Here is a 16,776-nt window from a genome sequence, read left to right on the forward strand (position 1 = left end):
TTTATGTAAAAAATCACCGTTAAATTAAAGAAAACCACCATTTCCAATTATTGGTTAATATGACAAAAATACCCTCAATTTAACAAAAATTTCTTACAAAATGATTAACGGTGCAAAAGCCCAAGTCCAACCCAATGAGCCTGTTATGGACCCATATCTTTTGGCAACTCGGCACAATTTCAACCAGACTCCATTTGTACAGAAAATTGAACAATAACAACGATATTAACACTTAATTGAATACAATTACATAACCAAACAGATTATCAATGGGATCAAATGTTACAGGGAACTACAGACAGTTGTACAAGGAAAATCTATCTTATGTCCAATCGGGTGTGTCCGAATTTTACCCTATAAAAAACACCAAAACATCCCACAACCGGCGGCAATAGCTGATACGCACAAGTTAACATTCCTAATGCTATTTTGCTCCATTCAAACAGTGAATGAAAGTTTTAAATTTTAAGTAACCCCACGATTTGAGCAGCTGAAAATTTTAAAATTACAATAATTTACTTTATGCAGATTTAATTAGGCAGTTAAATAGAGGCACAAAAGCAAGAAAGTTCCTTCTGCAGGGAGAAACTACAGCACAACCTTCTCCCCTCTTGAAACTGAGATTTTTATTGCCTCGAAATCGGCGTCATTTGCACCGGTGATTGCTGGTTGTAGAGTTTACCATCTGAACCTTGAAAACTCTGATAAGAATTGGCCGCTGTCATGAAGGGAGAAACGCCATTTACTGGAGCTCCTGCTTGATAACTAGGCATTGGGGGTGGCTGTTGTTGGGCCACGTTGTAGGTGTATTGTCCAGGAGACGGCACATATTGGGGCACTTGGTACTGTGGTTGGGGTGGTAATGGTGGAAGTGGTGGAGGAGAAGATGATGGGGGAGGTGGTGCCTCACTGGGAGTGGGAGTGTATTGTTGGTTGGTGGTAGGGACATTGTGCGGGTGAGATTCAGAATGCGAGAACGGAGGAGAGGCAGACGGGTTAGGGCTCCGGGGTAAATAGGACGACGATTGGTCATGCTCCAGCTTAAGCCTCTTTTCGGATGGATAATCACCAGAAGACTCGTTAATGGGATTGCTGATGACACCCTCGGATGCCAGAGAGGAGAGGACATAAGAGAGCACCTGGGCCGAGGATGTTGATGCGGTCAGCTTTGCTGCCACTGCAGCAGCTGCAGACTTGCGCGAATCTTCCTCCCCGTGACTGGATTTTTCAGCAAAAGCAACCTGCTGTGTGTACATTACTGGAGCTGATTGTTCTCTTCCTACCATAAAGCTGGAAGGTGCTACAGAGGTATGAGCTTCCTTTGAGCTCTGGACTGCAATCTGTTGTGCATTGTCGCCATTCATTAACCGATGGCAGATATTAGTGGCCAGCTCTGACTGGGACTCTGCATCCTGGAAAACAATATATGCATAATGTACGTTTAGAATAGATTTTGTACAATTTTGTACAACTAGATTTTGTTATAAATGGCAACACAACCAACAACCATTATGTGATATATGTACATATACAATTAGCATATCTGTATAAGTGTTTCTTTACTACTTAATTCACAAAACCATAGATCAGTTATTTCCATATACGGATAAAAGTTAGCATCATTATTCAATTCAACATGAGTTTGGGTTGCATAAAGTTGATCCAAAACCAAGGATTGATAATGGACACTATATGCACGGAATTGCAATTTACTTGAAACTCACAAGGGTGGGAACCCAACCCAACCCCATGGAGTACCACGTTGCATTAACATATGAGTCCTAAAAGAAAGGGAAGCAACTCATCCTCCTCCAAGAAGCAGAAGATTTATAATAATTTTAGAGGAGCCTTTTGTTAATATTTTTATATATGTAATTAAAGTTTGGGCATTCAGTTTAGTTTGATCGTGATGAATTAACCAACATTCATACAGTAATGTTACACTTCCACAACAAAAGTAGATGATATGATAGATATACACAGCGTACCTGAAGTTGGTTTCGGACTTGATCTAGCTTGTACTCCTAATAAGAAAACCATGTTAGTTCGCGTAAAATCGTAGTCTTGTAAAACCGTGAATGAAAATTCTGATATTTTGCTCCTAGGATTGTCTACCAACCAACCTGCTCCTGAAGAGCCTCTCTTAGATGAGACACAAGATTAGCTCTTGATGATTCAACAGCTCTTAGTTGTTCAATACAATTCCTTAGTATAGCATTCTGACCCTGAACCTCCTCCAAAAATGCAGACCCATGAAATTGCCCTAGTCAAGAAACATAATTTAGGGAAAAGTAAGTCACGAACATTACACATGTTAAAAGTTAGAGAAAATTCTCAAGAATTTACACATGTTCGGGATACCTGAGCTGAAATCGGCACCAATTTCCTTATCAACCCTCTCTAGACAGCTAATAGCACTCCTGCATTTGCTCAATATAGTGTCCTCATCCATCTGGCCATGACTAGCTTGGTAATCTGAAACTATTTTGTCCAACGCAGTTCCAGCAGGATGCTGCTTTTTTTTTTTTCAACGAAGAAAATAAAAGGAAACAAAATTAAGCCATCAAATTGCAAACTGAAACAAATGCTCATGCAATACAGGCATATCATATGATTTGCATTACCAATCTGGCACCCGAATGCTTCCCATTTCTGTTACTAATTTCCGGGTTCTGTCCAACAAACTCTTGCTTGAGAATCTGGCCGTGTGAACCAAAAACTTTTCTATCATCCCATATATTAACCTACAAAGTAAAAATATTGAACCACAACAATCAGACACCAAAAAAAATAAAAAAAACAAAAAAAACCATACATGCACATGCATACATAAAAAGAGTTGAGTCCTTCTATCCATCTTATAAACTAAAAAATTTTGGTTTTGCTCGAGGTTTCCTTTGGATTATTCTGTTCTCAATAGAAACCATCTCCATGACAACCAATTCCAATTTTTTTTTCTTTTAAAAAAAGATATAGAAACAGGTTATGCAGTTGTACCAATCGTTGTGCTGCATTTCTTCCAAATTCATCTCCACTTTTAATTACATCACGAAGAGCATCTGGAAGAACCTTCCAAAATTCACCAACAAATTCTGAACCTTTTCGCCTACTGTTCTGTAAAATATCATTTGCAAGATACAAGAAAGCCAATCTCTGGTCGCGTGGAGCACAATGAAATTGCCTAGCCCATGTTTCAACAACTTGTCTTGCTTTATTCATATGGAAAATGCACCAATGTGATAAAGCTAAATTGCATTAAGGATAACAGCCAAGTACTCTGACAACAAAGATAACAAACATTGACAACATGTGCAAAAATAAGCAGATATGCCAAAGCTCAGATGCACAACAAGTATTACTAGTTGTATTTGTAATTCAACACTTATGAGAAAAGTATAATATTGACTAGACAATAAACGAAACAGTGTTCATTGAATAGCAGGTGCAGGGATTCAAATTTGGCTGGGAAAATGCATTGGATATGTGGGTTTTGACAATGGATTTCAAAATCCAATTAAGTTTTCCAAAGATATGAGTTATGAGACAAGAGGGTGGCCAAATTGTCCCACCAAAAAAATCTGGCTCGGTATGTAAGTTAGAACAGCCAGAAAAATGGTCTACTGTTCCTTTATGAAAAAACTAAAAAGAACATTGATTTCAAGGCGATGTCAGCAAAAGGATACTCTCTATGCTTGCTTGCGAACTATTGAGCTTGGCTAGCTTTTCCACTAAAATCTGCGGATTGAACGCACTTCCCATGATTCCAGCAAGAGTTGGTCCAACTAGTAACGCAAAATGGAGCCTTTAAAACTGAGAAAACCTTCAAGCAAAACAAATAAACATTGAGATATATAGTAACAGATTCCACCTAGTAAGATACCGAGAGGCACGATTTATTGACCAAAGCAAATTTTCATGTAATCATAAGCAAGCATAACTTACAACGTTACTATACAAAATGTTAAGGGTTTAGGGTCTAGAGAATACGATGATTTTTTAAAAAGCCTGCAGATTGGGAAACCTTGCAATTGCAAGTTGCAACTACAAAAGCAACAATCATGATCAAACTGTAACCATGCACCATATATCAACTATTTATCCCTCTAGCATCACATTTGGAAATAGCATATAATATCATTTTGTGTTTACAAATTCCAGTACCCAAACCAGAATGGAAAGAATAATGAGCCTATGGAAACTAGGAAAAATTGATATAAATGCTTTTAAATCTAGTAGGGATAATAAACAAAAGATAGAAATTGAATTGACTCTGAATTTGGAGTTGGCTGTAAAGCCTCTATAAAGCCCAGAAATATAATACCAATGTCCAGTGTGAGAAGACAATAAATACCATACTTGTGTGCTAACTGGCAACAAGCAAGTGCGTAATGATTCCGGAAGAGAGAATACAGTCAAAACTCAATTCAGATGGCTACCTCTTAAAAAGAAAGATAATCCACTATCCCAATCTAGAATTTGTAGGAGGTAATGATGGTCTCTTTGCCTATACACTTAAAACCGTTTGTGAAACCGATGAAAATGTGGGGGATAGATGATTTGATTAAACTTTCCGATGACACAAGTAGGCCATTGGTTATCCCTTGGGCCTGCTCATGGGCTACATAATCCGATCGTGTTTTTATCTTTGGGGTATAGATTTAGAAGCAGATGTGCACAAATAAGAATAGCTCTAGAGATTTCTAGATGCGACCGCTTTTGTACAAATGTGATCCTAGATTCCCGAAATTGGTTTTGATGTTTTGTTTGCCTATTACGTACTTGTATTTCCTTTGACGATGATATATGGCCAGGTGCCTAACATGTACTGATTATGTAATGAAAGAACGACAAGTTTCCTTCATCGACTGATAAGTAAACTCTTCGTTGACAATACCATAAAGGTGTTACCAAATAGACCGCACGCTACTCTACAGTTTGGTAATAACCAAAACGGTAGTAACAAACAAAGAACTCATTGCACTGAATCTAATTCTCGACACCAATCCACACAATCTGCAGTATCTTTCCTAATTTCGCCACACGTGATACTCACGGTATCTACAAACCACCAAACATCAAATGTGTTTGTTTATAAAGTTTCCATCTTCAAAATCATTCAAATACTCGACATTATACGCTCAATGAGTCAATGACTAACCAAATTAAAATTAAACAATTAATTGAAACTACTAAACAGAACATACTAATTCAAAGCAAAGATTAACAAAAGCAGCATTCAGCCAAAACCCAGAATTTATTTTCTAATATTTTCCATAATTTAAATGTTATCCCTGACTTTCCTATCCAATTAAATCAGTTAATTCAAAATCTTACTCCAAAATTCAGCAACGAAAAAAAAAAGATTATTCAAATATTGTATGAGAGTAAAACTAGACAGCCCCAAAGTAGAATTAAGAAATAGAAAACAAAATTAACAAAAATAAACTAAAAACTGAAGCCCTAGAGCTTGGAGTAGGCACCTTTTGAATTGATAGGAAATGCAGTGGCCTGAGAAAAATATTCAGCGGCGGGTACAAGTAGCAATCACAAGTTCGTCCATGGAGGATTGGGGGGTAAGCTTACCCAGCTGAATTCGGACTCGGAAAAATCCGAAAGACGGAATCTTTTTTGAGTTCAACGGCTTCTTCTTCTCCTTCTTCTCCGTCGGGTTTTCTTACCACCTCCGGGGATTTTTAAAGTTCCGAAACCACCCTTCCCTTCTTGTTGAGTTGTGTTTTAGGGGTTTTAGCCGGGATGCCAAGTGTACAAAAGATGTCCACCCATGACGTCGTACTAAAGAAAATTTTCTTTATGACAGGAACACAAATTAAGTTTTTTTATGTAAATGATGAAAAATTTTATTTTTTAAGTTATTAACTTTTTAATATATATATTTTACTATTTGTATAATGATACGTGGTGTACCATTCTAAGTGTCGATCACATCGAAAAATCTCTCGTCGTACTAACTCATACATATGAATTTTTTTTCCTTGTGATCAGAACACGGATGGTACATCTCATGTTTTTATACAAGTGGTGGGAAATTGTATTTTTTAAGTTATTAACTTTTTAACACACATATCCTACCATTTATATAATGACACGTGATGTACCACCTTATGTTCCCGTCACACTGAACAATCTCTCCATACATCATTCTCAATTTCTCACGTGTGCGACAGTCTAAGGTTGTTTATTACTTTCCATATAATTTCTTGACCAGGTTGTTTTATCTCCATCGAACATATTGTTAAATTCACGGTACATATTAAATACACCCTACATATTTTCTCGTACCCTAACTCCTCATACCTTACGCAGCACTCTTCACGTACACACACCTCGTATCAACCTGGCGCATCCTATGTTCTCCTCAATGCAGCAATTCCGTCATCTCTTTAGGTCTCGTATTCGTTCTTCCCTTCATTATTGTTGCTCATGTTGAACAAGAATTTCAAGAAAACCCTTGGACATTTATAGTTGATAAATCATCAACCAAGTCTCTAGGCACGCACCAGAGCACGAGCCTGGAAATTAGTATTATTTTCTTTTATTATAAATGATATTTTTGCTCTAATTACAGCAAAAGATGATAAATGAACCATCAATCAACAACTCAAAGCATATCAGCAATCTCACTGACTGTATGCATAAATTTTTGCAGCAGTACACAAACAAATAATAAAAAGATTACAACAAGTGACAATGATTTCGAAATACAAGAGCTTTAGTTTGAAAAAACAATTTCGCGCCGATGTTGTTTGAACTCTAGACGTTCATCAGTTCTTGAAAGACATTCATGGCAGAAGCTGGAAGCCCCAAAAGCACGTTTATGATCTTCTTTTCCGTCCCATTAGAAAGGAACAAGATCACTTCCTTCTCCGGCAATGCCACCGGACCCGATAGCACGGGCTCTCCCCAACCAAAATCAGTGGTGTAGAACGACAGCTTAGACCAAGTCGTGATCAAGAGTGTGGAGGCCAACGAAGGCCTAGCTCGCGTCAGCTCGAAATAATCTATGGCTGATCTCATGTAACTGTCAGTGACCATCTTGATTGCATCTTGAACGAGTCCGACTGCATTTGACAGCGGCTTGTCCAGCAAGTCACCTGCCAGGCAGATGGAATTTGTCAGCACAATGCCGTTGCCAAAGTACCCTTTTGGCAGCGGCGGCCTGAATTTAGGCCTCCCGTCAACAGCAAACAGGAGCTTTATTTGCTGCTCAGGCAGCAGATTTAGCGCTCTGGTCCGAGCTTTCCACACGAATGCAGAGAGGGCTTCGAAAGTAGTGCAATTTTCAAGCGCCCCCTCTTCCCTGGCCTTCATTTTGAGTTTTTCAAGCTTCTCACTGTCGAAACTGAAGGATCCGTACAGCATTTTTTCCTCACAAAGGTCATTGTTGGTGCTAGAAGTGCCGGTAATCTCTGAGAATTCATGATGCGGGTACTCTATCCTAGGTGGGTTTCGCGCCTTGAGTATGCTTCTGTCTAAAAACGGAGGAGCTGTCAATGGCAAACCTCTGGCAATTTTACCCCACGAGTTCACGAATTCCATTGCACCGATGCCATCAAACATACAATGATTCATGCACAGGCCAAGAGAAAATCCTCCACATTTGAATTTAGTCACCTAATAAAATCATCATTTATTTATGAATGCAAATTCAAGATACAATAAGTGAAATGTAATGAAGAGATTCAAGTACAAACCTGAACCACCAGAGGAGGCATCTCCAGTATGTTTTTTGCACCCGGAACATCATAAACCAGCTTCCCAAGAGTCTCGGGGTCCGGCCTTGTTGTGTCACCAATCTCTTCTATCGCGCAATCTGTTTCAGCCTCGACGAAAACAGCTCCTTCCCCCGTGCAATCCACAATGAGCTTTCCCTCCGCGCTAATTGCTAACCGCCCAGCAAGAGGGTAGTAGTGGACAAGAACCTTCTTCAAAGCATCCTTGATCACTTCCCCTGCCTCGTCATTTCCCTTATCAACCGACTTGAAGCAGTAAATAGTACGAACAGTCACCGCAATGTTTTGGTCGAGGTTCGAGAGGAAGTACAAACCCTTCTCCGTTTCAACTGCAGGGGAAACCAGAGTTGGCTCTCCTTGCTTCACTCTCAGCTCGAACGCGTCACCATTAGTGGTGTTGTCCATCGCGACAGGCTTTCCGAATTCAGCAACCTGAAAACACAGTATAAAAAAATGCAGAGAAAAAGAAGAAGCAACTTTGCAAAGAATTTAGGGCTCGTTTGGTGCTGCTTCTTTAGGAAGCATTTCTGCTCATAAACGTTTGCTAGAAGTACTTCTATTAGAAACACTTGGAAATTTTTAGAGGAAACACTCTGTCAGAAGCACTTAGCCCTCGAAGCAGTTCCAAACAAACCTTTAATATGAGTTATGAGAGAACAAACCATGTGAGCAAGCTGACGAATGGAAAGGAGAGTTCTGTAAAAAGCTGAAAGGAATGCTCAAAAACTCGAATGAAGAAACCGAAAATTGATGAGGGCGGAAAAGGGAATGGCTCTGGAGGTTTCAGAAGGACTGGAGGAGCAGGATAAATATAGAAAGGTGGAATGGACCAACTTATCTTGTATTACTTGTTTAAGAAAGAGAAGATAATGGTGGAAAGGGACAGGTAGTTGTGCCCGAAACCTGAGTGATAATCCAAATGTTTCGGGCAACGATACGACACGACACTGCAGATGCTGCGTTTTTCATCTGGAAAATATGAATGTAGGGCAGGCAGATGGGTGAGGGTAGGCCACTGATACCGAAACCTAACACGCCAGATAAGAGATTGATGTCATAAAGAAGGGGTAGGGGATTATTTGGTGGGGTTGGTATCCAAATTCCATAACCCCCTTTTGGTTGGTTTATTCTCGTACTACAAGTTTTTAATTTTTTGGTCAATGGTCTCTTGTTACAAGTTATCACATAACAATGCCCCATCTTTGCTTCTCAGATCTCATTTTTGTAATTTTCTTTCCCGCCGGACTCGTAATTCCGGTGATCATCGTGGTCGAAATGGCGAAAGTACAAATAAAACACGCTCAAATCTTTGTCTGAAAGTGTATTAGGTTGCTTTTTAACAAACAGAGTGACATGCTCTACCTTTCGAACTTAGAAGACCAAGTCCAAGAGCAGGAAAGGAGCAACTAGAAAGGATTCCGGGAAAGATGAATGATTAACCAACTGCGAGTTTTCTAATGGGTTTAGTTACGTCTTTAATATAAATTAGAAGAACCAATTTTCAGATGCGAAGTATCAAGCATGTCGTGGAAGTAGAATATAAAACGATAGTTTTCTAGTTTGGATGCTTTGTATTATCACGCAAGGAGAGAGAGAGAGAGAGAGAGAGAGAGAGAGAGAGAGAGAGAGAGAAGGGTGTATAAAACTTGTCGCTGACAAACAAATTGTATTGGAAACAGAGTTAGAAATACAAAAGAATCTCTACAATTTTACGGTAGACATTTCCAGCCATACTGATACAACATCACAAACTCTTTGCACTCGGCTCATAGGTAGCTTGCACAAAACTTATCAAAAGTCAACAAATTCCTATAGGTTACTCAGGATAGCAATCGATATTTCAATGTCAAGGCCTCGCATGGTTTTGCTTGTTGCTTTTCCATTCCAACAACTGATACTGAACACAGCTAAGCGGGTGGCAAACTGACCTCGAAAAAGTCATGCCTGACCACACTTGCTTAGACAAGCAACTCCTTCTTCTAGATAATCCTCCCTCGTGATCCAAAATTCAGGAGCATCCTGCATGTGTTAACCCCACCACATTGAAATTTTCTTAGATGGCTTGCAGTTACCCATCTCCAATGTGGGATATCAATGACATCATATGGAGACTCGATCTAAAAGGTAGAGAGGACAAACAATGTAATGTACCTTCATAATTCCCGCAAGGACTGCACCACCTAGATACACCATGTGCTTTCTTCGTGGAGGATCTTCAATTCGCAATCGCAATTTCTGTTCACCACAAATTTTAGAGCGTGAGAAATAGAACGACTGAGCTCAGTCTATTATGCCAGATTCAACTTGATGATATTCTTTCGAATCACTAATTTTTTTATATCAATTGGGATATCCCGACCTATACATGGTCAGTTTAGTACCACTTCAATACCAACATAATACACACGGTATGTTTCGTATTTTTTAAAAGCTCGGTTTGTTCCCTTTCTTATCCATGAAACACAAAACTCTTATCTTACCTTGAGTCCATCTTTGTTACCCTTCAAAACAACGTCAAGATAACGGTCCAGTATTTCCTTCTCCAAACTGAAGAAACACCACATTTAATATCAGAATTTCATCAATTTCAAACCAATCTTTAATAAGAAAACAAGATGCCCATAGGACGAAAAAGAATTCAACTTTTAATGTAAAAAAAAAGTTTTTTTTTTTTTTTTTTTTTTTGAGTACATCCATATTTTTACACTAAGGGGAGGGGGAGTTCCGGCTAAGCCACACAACGTCAACCTAATTTTAATTTCTTTTTAATAACAGAAAATTGACACGCCAGGTCAGATATAACTTGAAAAAACTACTTCAAACAAGAAACTTATAATCCAAGTGATGCAAAGAAGGGTAAGATATTACCGACTGGGTAATCCAGGATACATCGTGCTCCCTCCACTTAAAACAATATGCTGGTAGAGCTGCAACAAATGCAATAAAGTCATACAATCAATGACAGGAAGTCAAATGGATAAAGAACTAATCAATGCTAATTTGCAATCGGATTCATATAGGTACTACCATCATCCTGTTGTCAATATCCATTTCCTGAATACAGCGGAATACCATGTCAGCCATTCCATCACCTTCAACATCTATAAGTTCCTGTACAAGGAAAAATTTAATGATTATTCAAAGACTTCAACCGGTTATAAACTTTTTCTCCAAACCCAGAATTGTAGGTGCTAATATCACTTTGAAGAGGTACAATTTGAGCAATTTAGATTGAAAACATTTGAGCAATTTTGTTGACTAGAGAAAAGTTTTAATAACCAACGTCAAGGAAAGAGCAAAGAAAACTGGAAAGTTACAGGAGTGAAAAGAGCCTCAGGAGCCTGGAACCTTTCGGTGCCAACTTTAATCACCCTTCCATCTGGCAGCTGAATAAACCATCACATATCAGAGTATTAGCATCAAAATATATATAACTCTTGATTAAAACTATATCGATACAATAAAAGAGGGAATCAAAGAGAAAAATGACAAACAAAAAACGAAGAATCACCAAAATAAGAAAAAATTACTGGCATTAGAGCAAAGAAAGAGTGACATACAAAAAACATAAGCAAATAAAAGACGAACTAATAATATGGCTGCTCCCGACTATGTCTTTTCAGTCAAGCCATACATAGACGAATTGGATATCTAATGAGATGCTACTGAAACTAACTTACAGTGTAATTTTTTACAAGTATGGTGGTTTCAAGTCCCAACTGATACTCCCTTTTGTAATCATAACTGCATCAGATTTGATACAAAAATTCATGAAATTAATGTTTCGACAACATTCCTCACCAAAAACGAAAAGTTCCATAACATAAGAATACAGGTTTTGTTTACCTAATATAGCAAAGCTTCTCCTTGATTTCCCTAACAGTCTCAAAATCAGCTGTCCTATTCATTGAATACCTTCACGAATAAAGTTACAATCCTCAGTCAAATGAAAGTTTCACTTAACAAATGAAAGATAATGCAAACCACAATGATCTTGCTAAGTATAAGCAAATGGTTCTCACCCCCTCCGTGAGAGCAAATCAACAAGATAGGATGTTATGTGTCGGCCAGCTACATTCATTCGCTTCGTAAGATGAGGAAATGAGTAGCCATCGACAACTGGAACCTAGAAGGTTGAGCAAATTAATTAAAAGTCGATATAGAGTTTGATTTCCCTTCAATTCCATTGCTGTGCAATATTTAACTAATCGCTAAAACATTTAACTACAGAGTGACACACCATGCAAGCTGTTGACAGTACTTTAAATACAAAACGTAGAAGTTGTTTTTGAGGAATTTACCACATGTGTAACACCATCACCAGAGTCAATAACTAATCCGGTTAGCAAGCCTGTAGAAAAACAAGGAAATAATGAAGCCCATGACCGAAAAAAAAAAAAAACAAAACTTTACCTAAGCATAAGTAGAAATGGTGGTTATAGTAATGTGATGACTGTTCCAACATATAATTCTGGCAAGTTATATTAAGTGCTTTCACTCTCCCCATCGATGTTTTCCAAGAATTTGAAAGTGCAATAGTCAAAAAGACTTTTTTTTTTTTGTAGAAATAAGACGAAGAAAACCAAAAAGGGAGAAACAAAAGAAGTTGGGGGTAAAAACAACATCATAAGCATTTAACCTTTAATCATCTCTATAAGCACCTTGAGCATACAACGTTAAAACAGCTTGAATTTGAATGAAGACACCAGCAAAATTGTACTTCTCAAACATGGTCTCAACCTGAAATATCGAATCAAGACGAATCATGAAATACCAACAACGCCATAATTAACGATATATACTATGGTACAGGTATGGTTACCAAAACAAATTACTACTTTAGAAAGAAATTGCAAAAAAAAAAAAACCATTTTTTCACGGTTCTTTGAAGGATTAAGAGGCGGGTCTGTGAGTAATATCTGACACTCAGTAGGATCTATCTGTTGACAGAAAATACACAACATATTATTAACAATCCGAATGAAACTATAATATCGAAATTGACAATCAAAAGCAGCAAGAGTTTACCTTTAGTTCACTGTAGAATGCATGGTCCCAGACATGGCCCATATCATCCCAGTTTTGCACAATGCCATTGTTAACCGGGTAATTTATATCCAATTGATGCCGAAATTCGGCACAAGCTTCTCCAACAATGACATCCTAAACGCAGTTATAAAATTTAAGAAAAAAAGGGCTCTCAGAACTCAGAACTAATCACTAATCACTCAATCACATTAAGAACATAATAAAATTCTTAACCTTGATTAGAGCTCGAACAGAAAGATCAAAACTTGTAATGAAAAGATTATTAAAGTATCAACGTTGATTTCTTGTTCCATAAGTGATTCCTCATAGCGAAGCAGTGGCCTTCCAACTACGCAAGGGAACACAGAGGTGGGGAAGTTCTCTCCAGCAAATCCACATTTCACATACTGCAAATTAAATCAAACAAAATAAACAAAACCCACAAAATAAAGTATGATCCCAACACCTACAGATCCCAAACGGAGGTCGAAATTTGCCGGATCGTTGAAATCTTTCAACACAGATTAGAATATAAGTGCTTTTTCTGTATGTGTGAGGGAAAGCAGAAAAGCTAGCGAGAGGAGTTTACCCCGGTGCCATTGTCGCACACGACGACGTTTCGACTGTTCATGTTCAGCTGCTGCTGTTGATAGTTTGTTGCTGTTTGTGCTGGTTTTTCGTCTACTGCATTTTCTTCAACCCGAAGTTCGTCCAACTGCAGGAAAGAGGGTGTGACGGGATTTCTGCGTGGTCGCGAAGTTAGAAAAAAGGAGCCAAACAAAAACGAGGACGACGTCGTATCCATAATTTTTTGCAAGTGATACGGTTTATTTTTGGAACTAAACCAATCCTATTCTATTACTTGAGGGAGGTTTATTTTTCTTTTTTTTTTATTTAAAAAAAACGATAGCATTAGTGTGTAAAATTGTTAGTTGTTGCCACTTGGTATTACGGTTTAGTGATATTCATCTTCACTTGTAAGTGAGATCTTATGTTCGATATTCGCTAAAGTCGAATTTGAACCATATTATTGCTAACCTATTGTGAGACTAAGTGCACATTCTTCCCCTTAGTGTAGATAATATCGTTTGTTAAAAAAAAAATTGTTCATTGTTGGCATTGTTAAGTGTTGGCGGGAGAGGGTGATCGGTGAAGATCAAATTTGCACCAGAGTGCATATACATAGTTGTTTTGCGCCATTGCGGTAAAGCCTGCATGGAGGTCATTACTTAATAGATGTGTGGTTAAAAAATATTATATATTGACTTATTTATCCTTAATGAATGTTGTATTTCCTAAATAGGATTTTTTGGCTGCTAAGTATTTTATTTTATTACACATATGCACTCGCAAGTTCAAAGACTTGACATCAATTCTAAAACCAAAGTATTGTTCCTAACAACTTTAGAGAAAATTTTAGTTCATCTTAAACTTTTGTCGGTGATATTACATATTTTTGTACTCATTGAAAATTATTATTATACGGAGACGTGTTTTCTTAATATGAGACAAAAAACTTATAACTTATTGCAATGTGAAGTTTATTTCTATGCTATACATAATTGATCCCAAATTGGGACCGTAAATTTTTATGACTTGAGATTGCTCCTTTATAGAGATGATTGTGATATTTTACGTGATAATTTTAACACGATCATTTTTACTTCCCGCACAACCTTTTAGTTTTTTAAATATTTGTTTGCTCTCCATCTCCTGTCTTAGAGGCTAGGGTTAGTAAGGTTAAGTTAAATTATGGGCCTCGGGTCCCATTCTTAGGGCGATATGCCCAAATATTTTATATTGGGTCTGGTTATGCTTTACGATGCCCACAGGGCATCGCTTTAACTCAGCTGAAGGCCCAGCCCGTACAGTCACTGTTTGTTAATGTATAAATCGTGAGCCTTTCTTCTAGGGTTTACGCCGTTCAAAAGAGTTTCAGGGCTACCAAGCAGGTCGAAGCAGCAGCCTCCGAAAATGGTGAGTATTTGCTCCCTCTCCGTCATCCTCCGCCTCCCATTCCATCTCGGTCGCGTAGAATCGTCAATTAATCATCACGCCTTTATGTTCTACTGACATATTCATATTTTCTCGACCTTAATTACGCAGGCCCCCAAAAGAGGCGTAAAAGCTCCAGTTGCAGCTTCCAAGAAGAAGACGGTATGTATCTTCTGTTTATATATATATATATATGTGCGAATATATGTTTATATTATATATGATGATTTTGCGATTTGGTTCTATGGTGATTGTGATGGGTGGCGCTGTGTGGTGATTTTTATAGGACAAGGTTGTGAACCCGCTGTTTGAGAAGCGCCCGAAGCAGTTCGGTATCGGTGGGGCATTGCCACCGAAGAGGGATCTGACCCGGTTCGTGAAATGGCCCAAGGTGGTTCAGATTCAGAGGAAGAAGAGGATCCTCAAGCAGAGGTTGAAGGTTCCTCCAGCTTTGAACCAGTTCACCAAGACCCTCGATAAGAACCTCGGTATTTTTCGATAACTCTCTTGCGTTTATTAAGCATTTTATCTATTTATGTTTTTGGAGTATATCATTGAGAATGTGCCAATGACAAGTTTCTGAAATTTATCTTCCTATAGATGTGATGTGATGTGATGTGATGTGATGTTACAACCAATCTTTTCTAGCGTACATTTTACGGCACAGTGTAATTTGTTTCATTGTGTAGAAGAAAATGTGAAATGATGATAGCTATTTTAAGTTATTGTATTGCGGATATGGCAACTCGTTGCTGCGTTCCCAAATTGTTTTGTTATTGTATTGTGATGGCCTTCGTTGTTTCTGCCGTATTTTTATTGGAGTGCTCAAATTATAATGTTGTCTCTTGTACCTGTGTGCAGCCACCAGCCTGTTCAAGATGCTTCTCAAGTACAGGCCAGAGGACAAAGCTGCAAAGAAGGAGCGCCTTTTGAAAAGGGCCCAGGCCGAGACCGAAGGGAAAACTGTTGAGGCCAAGAAGCCTATTGTTGTGAAATATGGTCTCAACCACGTGACTTACCTGATTGAGCAGGTCTTGTTCTCTGCCGTGTGCATGTGTTTTATGTTCCTTGTTACGGCATTTGTATTTTGTGTAACATGTTTATGCAACTGTGTTTTACTTGCAGAACAAGGCCCAGCTTGTTGTTATTGCGCACGATGTTGACCCAATAGAGTTGGTTGTCTGGCTTCCTGCGTTATGTAGGAAGATGGAAGTCCCATATTGCATTGTGAAGGGCAAAGCACGCTTGGGATCGGTAATATATTCTTATATTTCTGCATTATTTGATTGTTTTAAATCGTTTGTCTATATATATGGACTAAGAACAAACCCTTATTTCAGATTGTCCACAAGAAAACTGCATCAGTTTTGTGCTTGACAACAGTCAAGAACGAGGATAAGTTGGAGTTCAGCAAGGTCTTGGAGGCAATCAAGGTGGGATATAATTAAATTCCTTGTGAAATTTCTTTAAGCTGTTGTTTGACTGCTCCGTAGTGCTTGCGTTGTCCATGATTTGATCGATCGCTTTGTTTAATCGTTGTGGTGTCTCACTTTGTTGCAGGCCAACTTCAATGACAAGTACGAAGAGTACAGGAAAAAGTGGGGAGGGGGCATCATGGGTTCCAAATCCCAGGCAAAAACTAGGGCGAAGGAGAAGCTCCTTGCGAAGGAAGCTGCTCAAAGGCTGAACTAAGTCTGGTTGTTTTTGTATTTCTTCTTACCTAGGAAAAATTGTCAAGTCTGCTTCTAGATTTGTGAGTGTTCGAAGTTTATTTCGATCAATCGCTGAGGTTTTCCGTTTCCTTTAAATGCCGCAATGTTGTTTAGCTGTTTTGATTAGACTCAATGGACATGCCGATTTTGGTACGGCTTTTGGAATATCTATTGATGACCATTTATATTATGTTGTATGATTTCAGTTTCTTCACCACAAACCTTGTGCTGTATGCTTACTTCGTATAACGCTATAGAATTATATTTTTGTATTCTGAGAAGAAAACGCG

At 38.3% G+C, this 16,776-nt stretch overlaps 4 protein-coding genes across 5 annotated transcripts; 1 reads left to right on the forward strand and 3 right to left on the reverse strand.

The window, feature by feature from the left end:
- Window positions 1–206: 206 nt before the first annotated feature.
- LOC103404167 (uncharacterized) lies at window positions 207–5,783 on the reverse strand. 2 transcript variants are annotated; one of them, XM_008343055.4, is made up of 8 exons: window positions 5,481–5,783; window positions 3,684–3,820; window positions 2,998–3,245; window positions 2,625–2,744; window positions 2,362–2,512; window positions 2,124–2,263; window positions 1,989–2,024; window positions 207–1,412 (listed from the first exon to the last, which is right to left on the reverse strand). In XM_008343055.4, the coding sequence occupies exons 2-8, from the start codon at window positions 3,757–3,759 to the stop codon at window positions 627–629; spliced, it is 1,557 nt and encodes a 518-aa protein (XP_008341277.3). In that variant the 5' UTR covers window positions 3,760–3,820; window positions 5,481–5,783; the 3' UTR covers window positions 207–626. The 2 variants fall into 2 exon arrangements, with proteins under 2 accessions (XP_008341277.3, XP_070672983.1); XM_070816882.1 differs by having other exon boundaries at window positions 3,684–3,782; window positions 5,481–5,712.
- Window positions 5,784–6,537: 754 nt separating this feature from the next.
- LOC103404168 (omega-hydroxypalmitate O-feruloyl transferase) lies at window positions 6,538–8,549 on the reverse strand. The gene is made up of 3 exons (XM_008343057.4): window positions 8,414–8,549; window positions 7,713–8,183; window positions 6,538–7,632 (listed from the first exon to the last, which is right to left on the reverse strand). The coding sequence occupies exons 1-3, from the start codon at window positions 8,414–8,416 to the stop codon at window positions 6,772–6,774; spliced, it is 1,335 nt and encodes a 444-aa protein (XP_008341279.3). The 5' UTR covers window positions 8,417–8,549; the 3' UTR covers window positions 6,538–6,771.
- Window positions 8,550–9,389: 840 nt separating this feature from the next.
- LOC103425775 (actin-related protein 2) lies at window positions 9,390–13,565 on the reverse strand. Its single transcript, XM_029097683.2, has 15 exons — window positions 13,369–13,565; window positions 13,076–13,186; window positions 12,780–12,914; window positions 12,620–12,691; window positions 12,413–12,491; window positions 12,053–12,102; window positions 11,774–11,877; window positions 11,598–11,666; window positions 11,432–11,495; window positions 11,069–11,137; window positions 10,779–10,862; window positions 10,620–10,678; window positions 10,232–10,298; window positions 9,903–9,986; window positions 9,390–9,770 (listed from the first exon to the last, which is right to left on the reverse strand). Exons 1-15 carry the CDS (start codon window positions 13,408–13,410, stop codon window positions 9,690–9,692), a joined length of 1,170 nt encoding a protein of 389 aa, XP_028953516.2. The 5' UTR covers window positions 13,411–13,565; the 3' UTR covers window positions 9,390–9,689.
- A 989-nt stretch (window positions 13,566–14,554) lies between these two features.
- On the forward strand, window positions 14,555–16,676 carry LOC103425774 (large ribosomal subunit protein eL8y). Its single transcript, XM_070816883.1, has 7 exons — window positions 14,555–14,756; window positions 14,886–14,936; window positions 15,061–15,262; window positions 15,636–15,805; window positions 15,900–16,028; window positions 16,115–16,207; window positions 16,335–16,676. Exons 1-7 carry the CDS (start codon window positions 14,754–14,756, stop codon window positions 16,464–16,466), a joined length of 780 nt encoding a protein of 259 aa, XP_070672984.1. The 5' UTR covers window positions 14,555–14,753; the 3' UTR covers window positions 16,467–16,676.
- Window positions 16,677–16,776: the final 100 nt, after the last annotated feature.

This window comes from Malus domestica, chromosome 17 (assembly GCF_042453785.1).
Source record: "Malus domestica chromosome 17, GDT2T_hap1".
Lineage (NCBI taxonomy): Eukaryota > Viridiplantae > Streptophyta > Magnoliopsida > Rosales > Rosaceae > Malus > Malus domestica.

What these genes read in the sequence shown, in the direction of transcription:
- LOC103404167 (XM_008343055.4), bottom strand. Translation starts at nt 3,759, where the DNA reads ATGGGAAGTGCGTTCAATCCGCAGATTTTAGTGGAAAAGCTAGCCAAG. An exon ending in AGCATTCGGGTGCCAGATTG is followed by an intron (nt 2,513 to 2,624) that starts GTAATGCAAATC and finishes AAAAAAAAGCAG; the next exon opens with CATCCTGCTGGAACTGCGTT. An exon ending in GAGAGGCTCTTCAGGAGCAG is followed by an intron (nt 2,025 to 2,123) that starts GTTGGTTGGTAG and finishes TTTTCTTATTAG; the next exon opens with GAGTACAAGCTAGATCAAGT.
- LOC103404168 (XM_008343057.4), bottom strand. An exon ending in TGCCTCCTCTGGTGGTTCAG is followed by an intron (nt 7,633 to 7,712) that starts GTTTGTACTTGA and finishes TGATTTTATTAG; the next exon opens with GTGACTAAATTCAAATGTGG.
- LOC103425775 (XM_029097683.2), bottom strand. Translation starts at nt 13,410, where the DNA reads ATGAACAGTCGAAACGTCGTCGTGTGCGACAATGGCACCGGG. An exon ending in GATTTGCTCTCACGGAGGGG is followed by an intron (nt 11,667 to 11,773) that starts GTGAGAACCATT and finishes TTATTCGTGAAG; the next exon opens with GTATTCAATGAATAGGACAG. An exon ending in GAGAAGCTTTGCTATATTAG is followed by an intron (nt 11,496 to 11,597) that starts GTAAACAAAACC and finishes AATCTGATGCAG; the next exon opens with TTATGATTACAAAAGGGAGT.
- LOC103425774 (XM_070816883.1), top strand. An exon ending in GACCCTCGATAAGAACCTCG is followed by an intron (nt 15,263 to 15,635) that starts GTATTTTTCGAT and finishes ACCTGTGTGCAG; the next exon opens with CCACCAGCCTGTTCAAGATG. An exon ending in GCAAAGCACGCTTGGGATCG is followed by an intron (nt 16,029 to 16,114) that starts GTAATATATTCT and finishes CCCTTATTTCAG; the next exon opens with ATTGTCCACAAGAAAACTGC.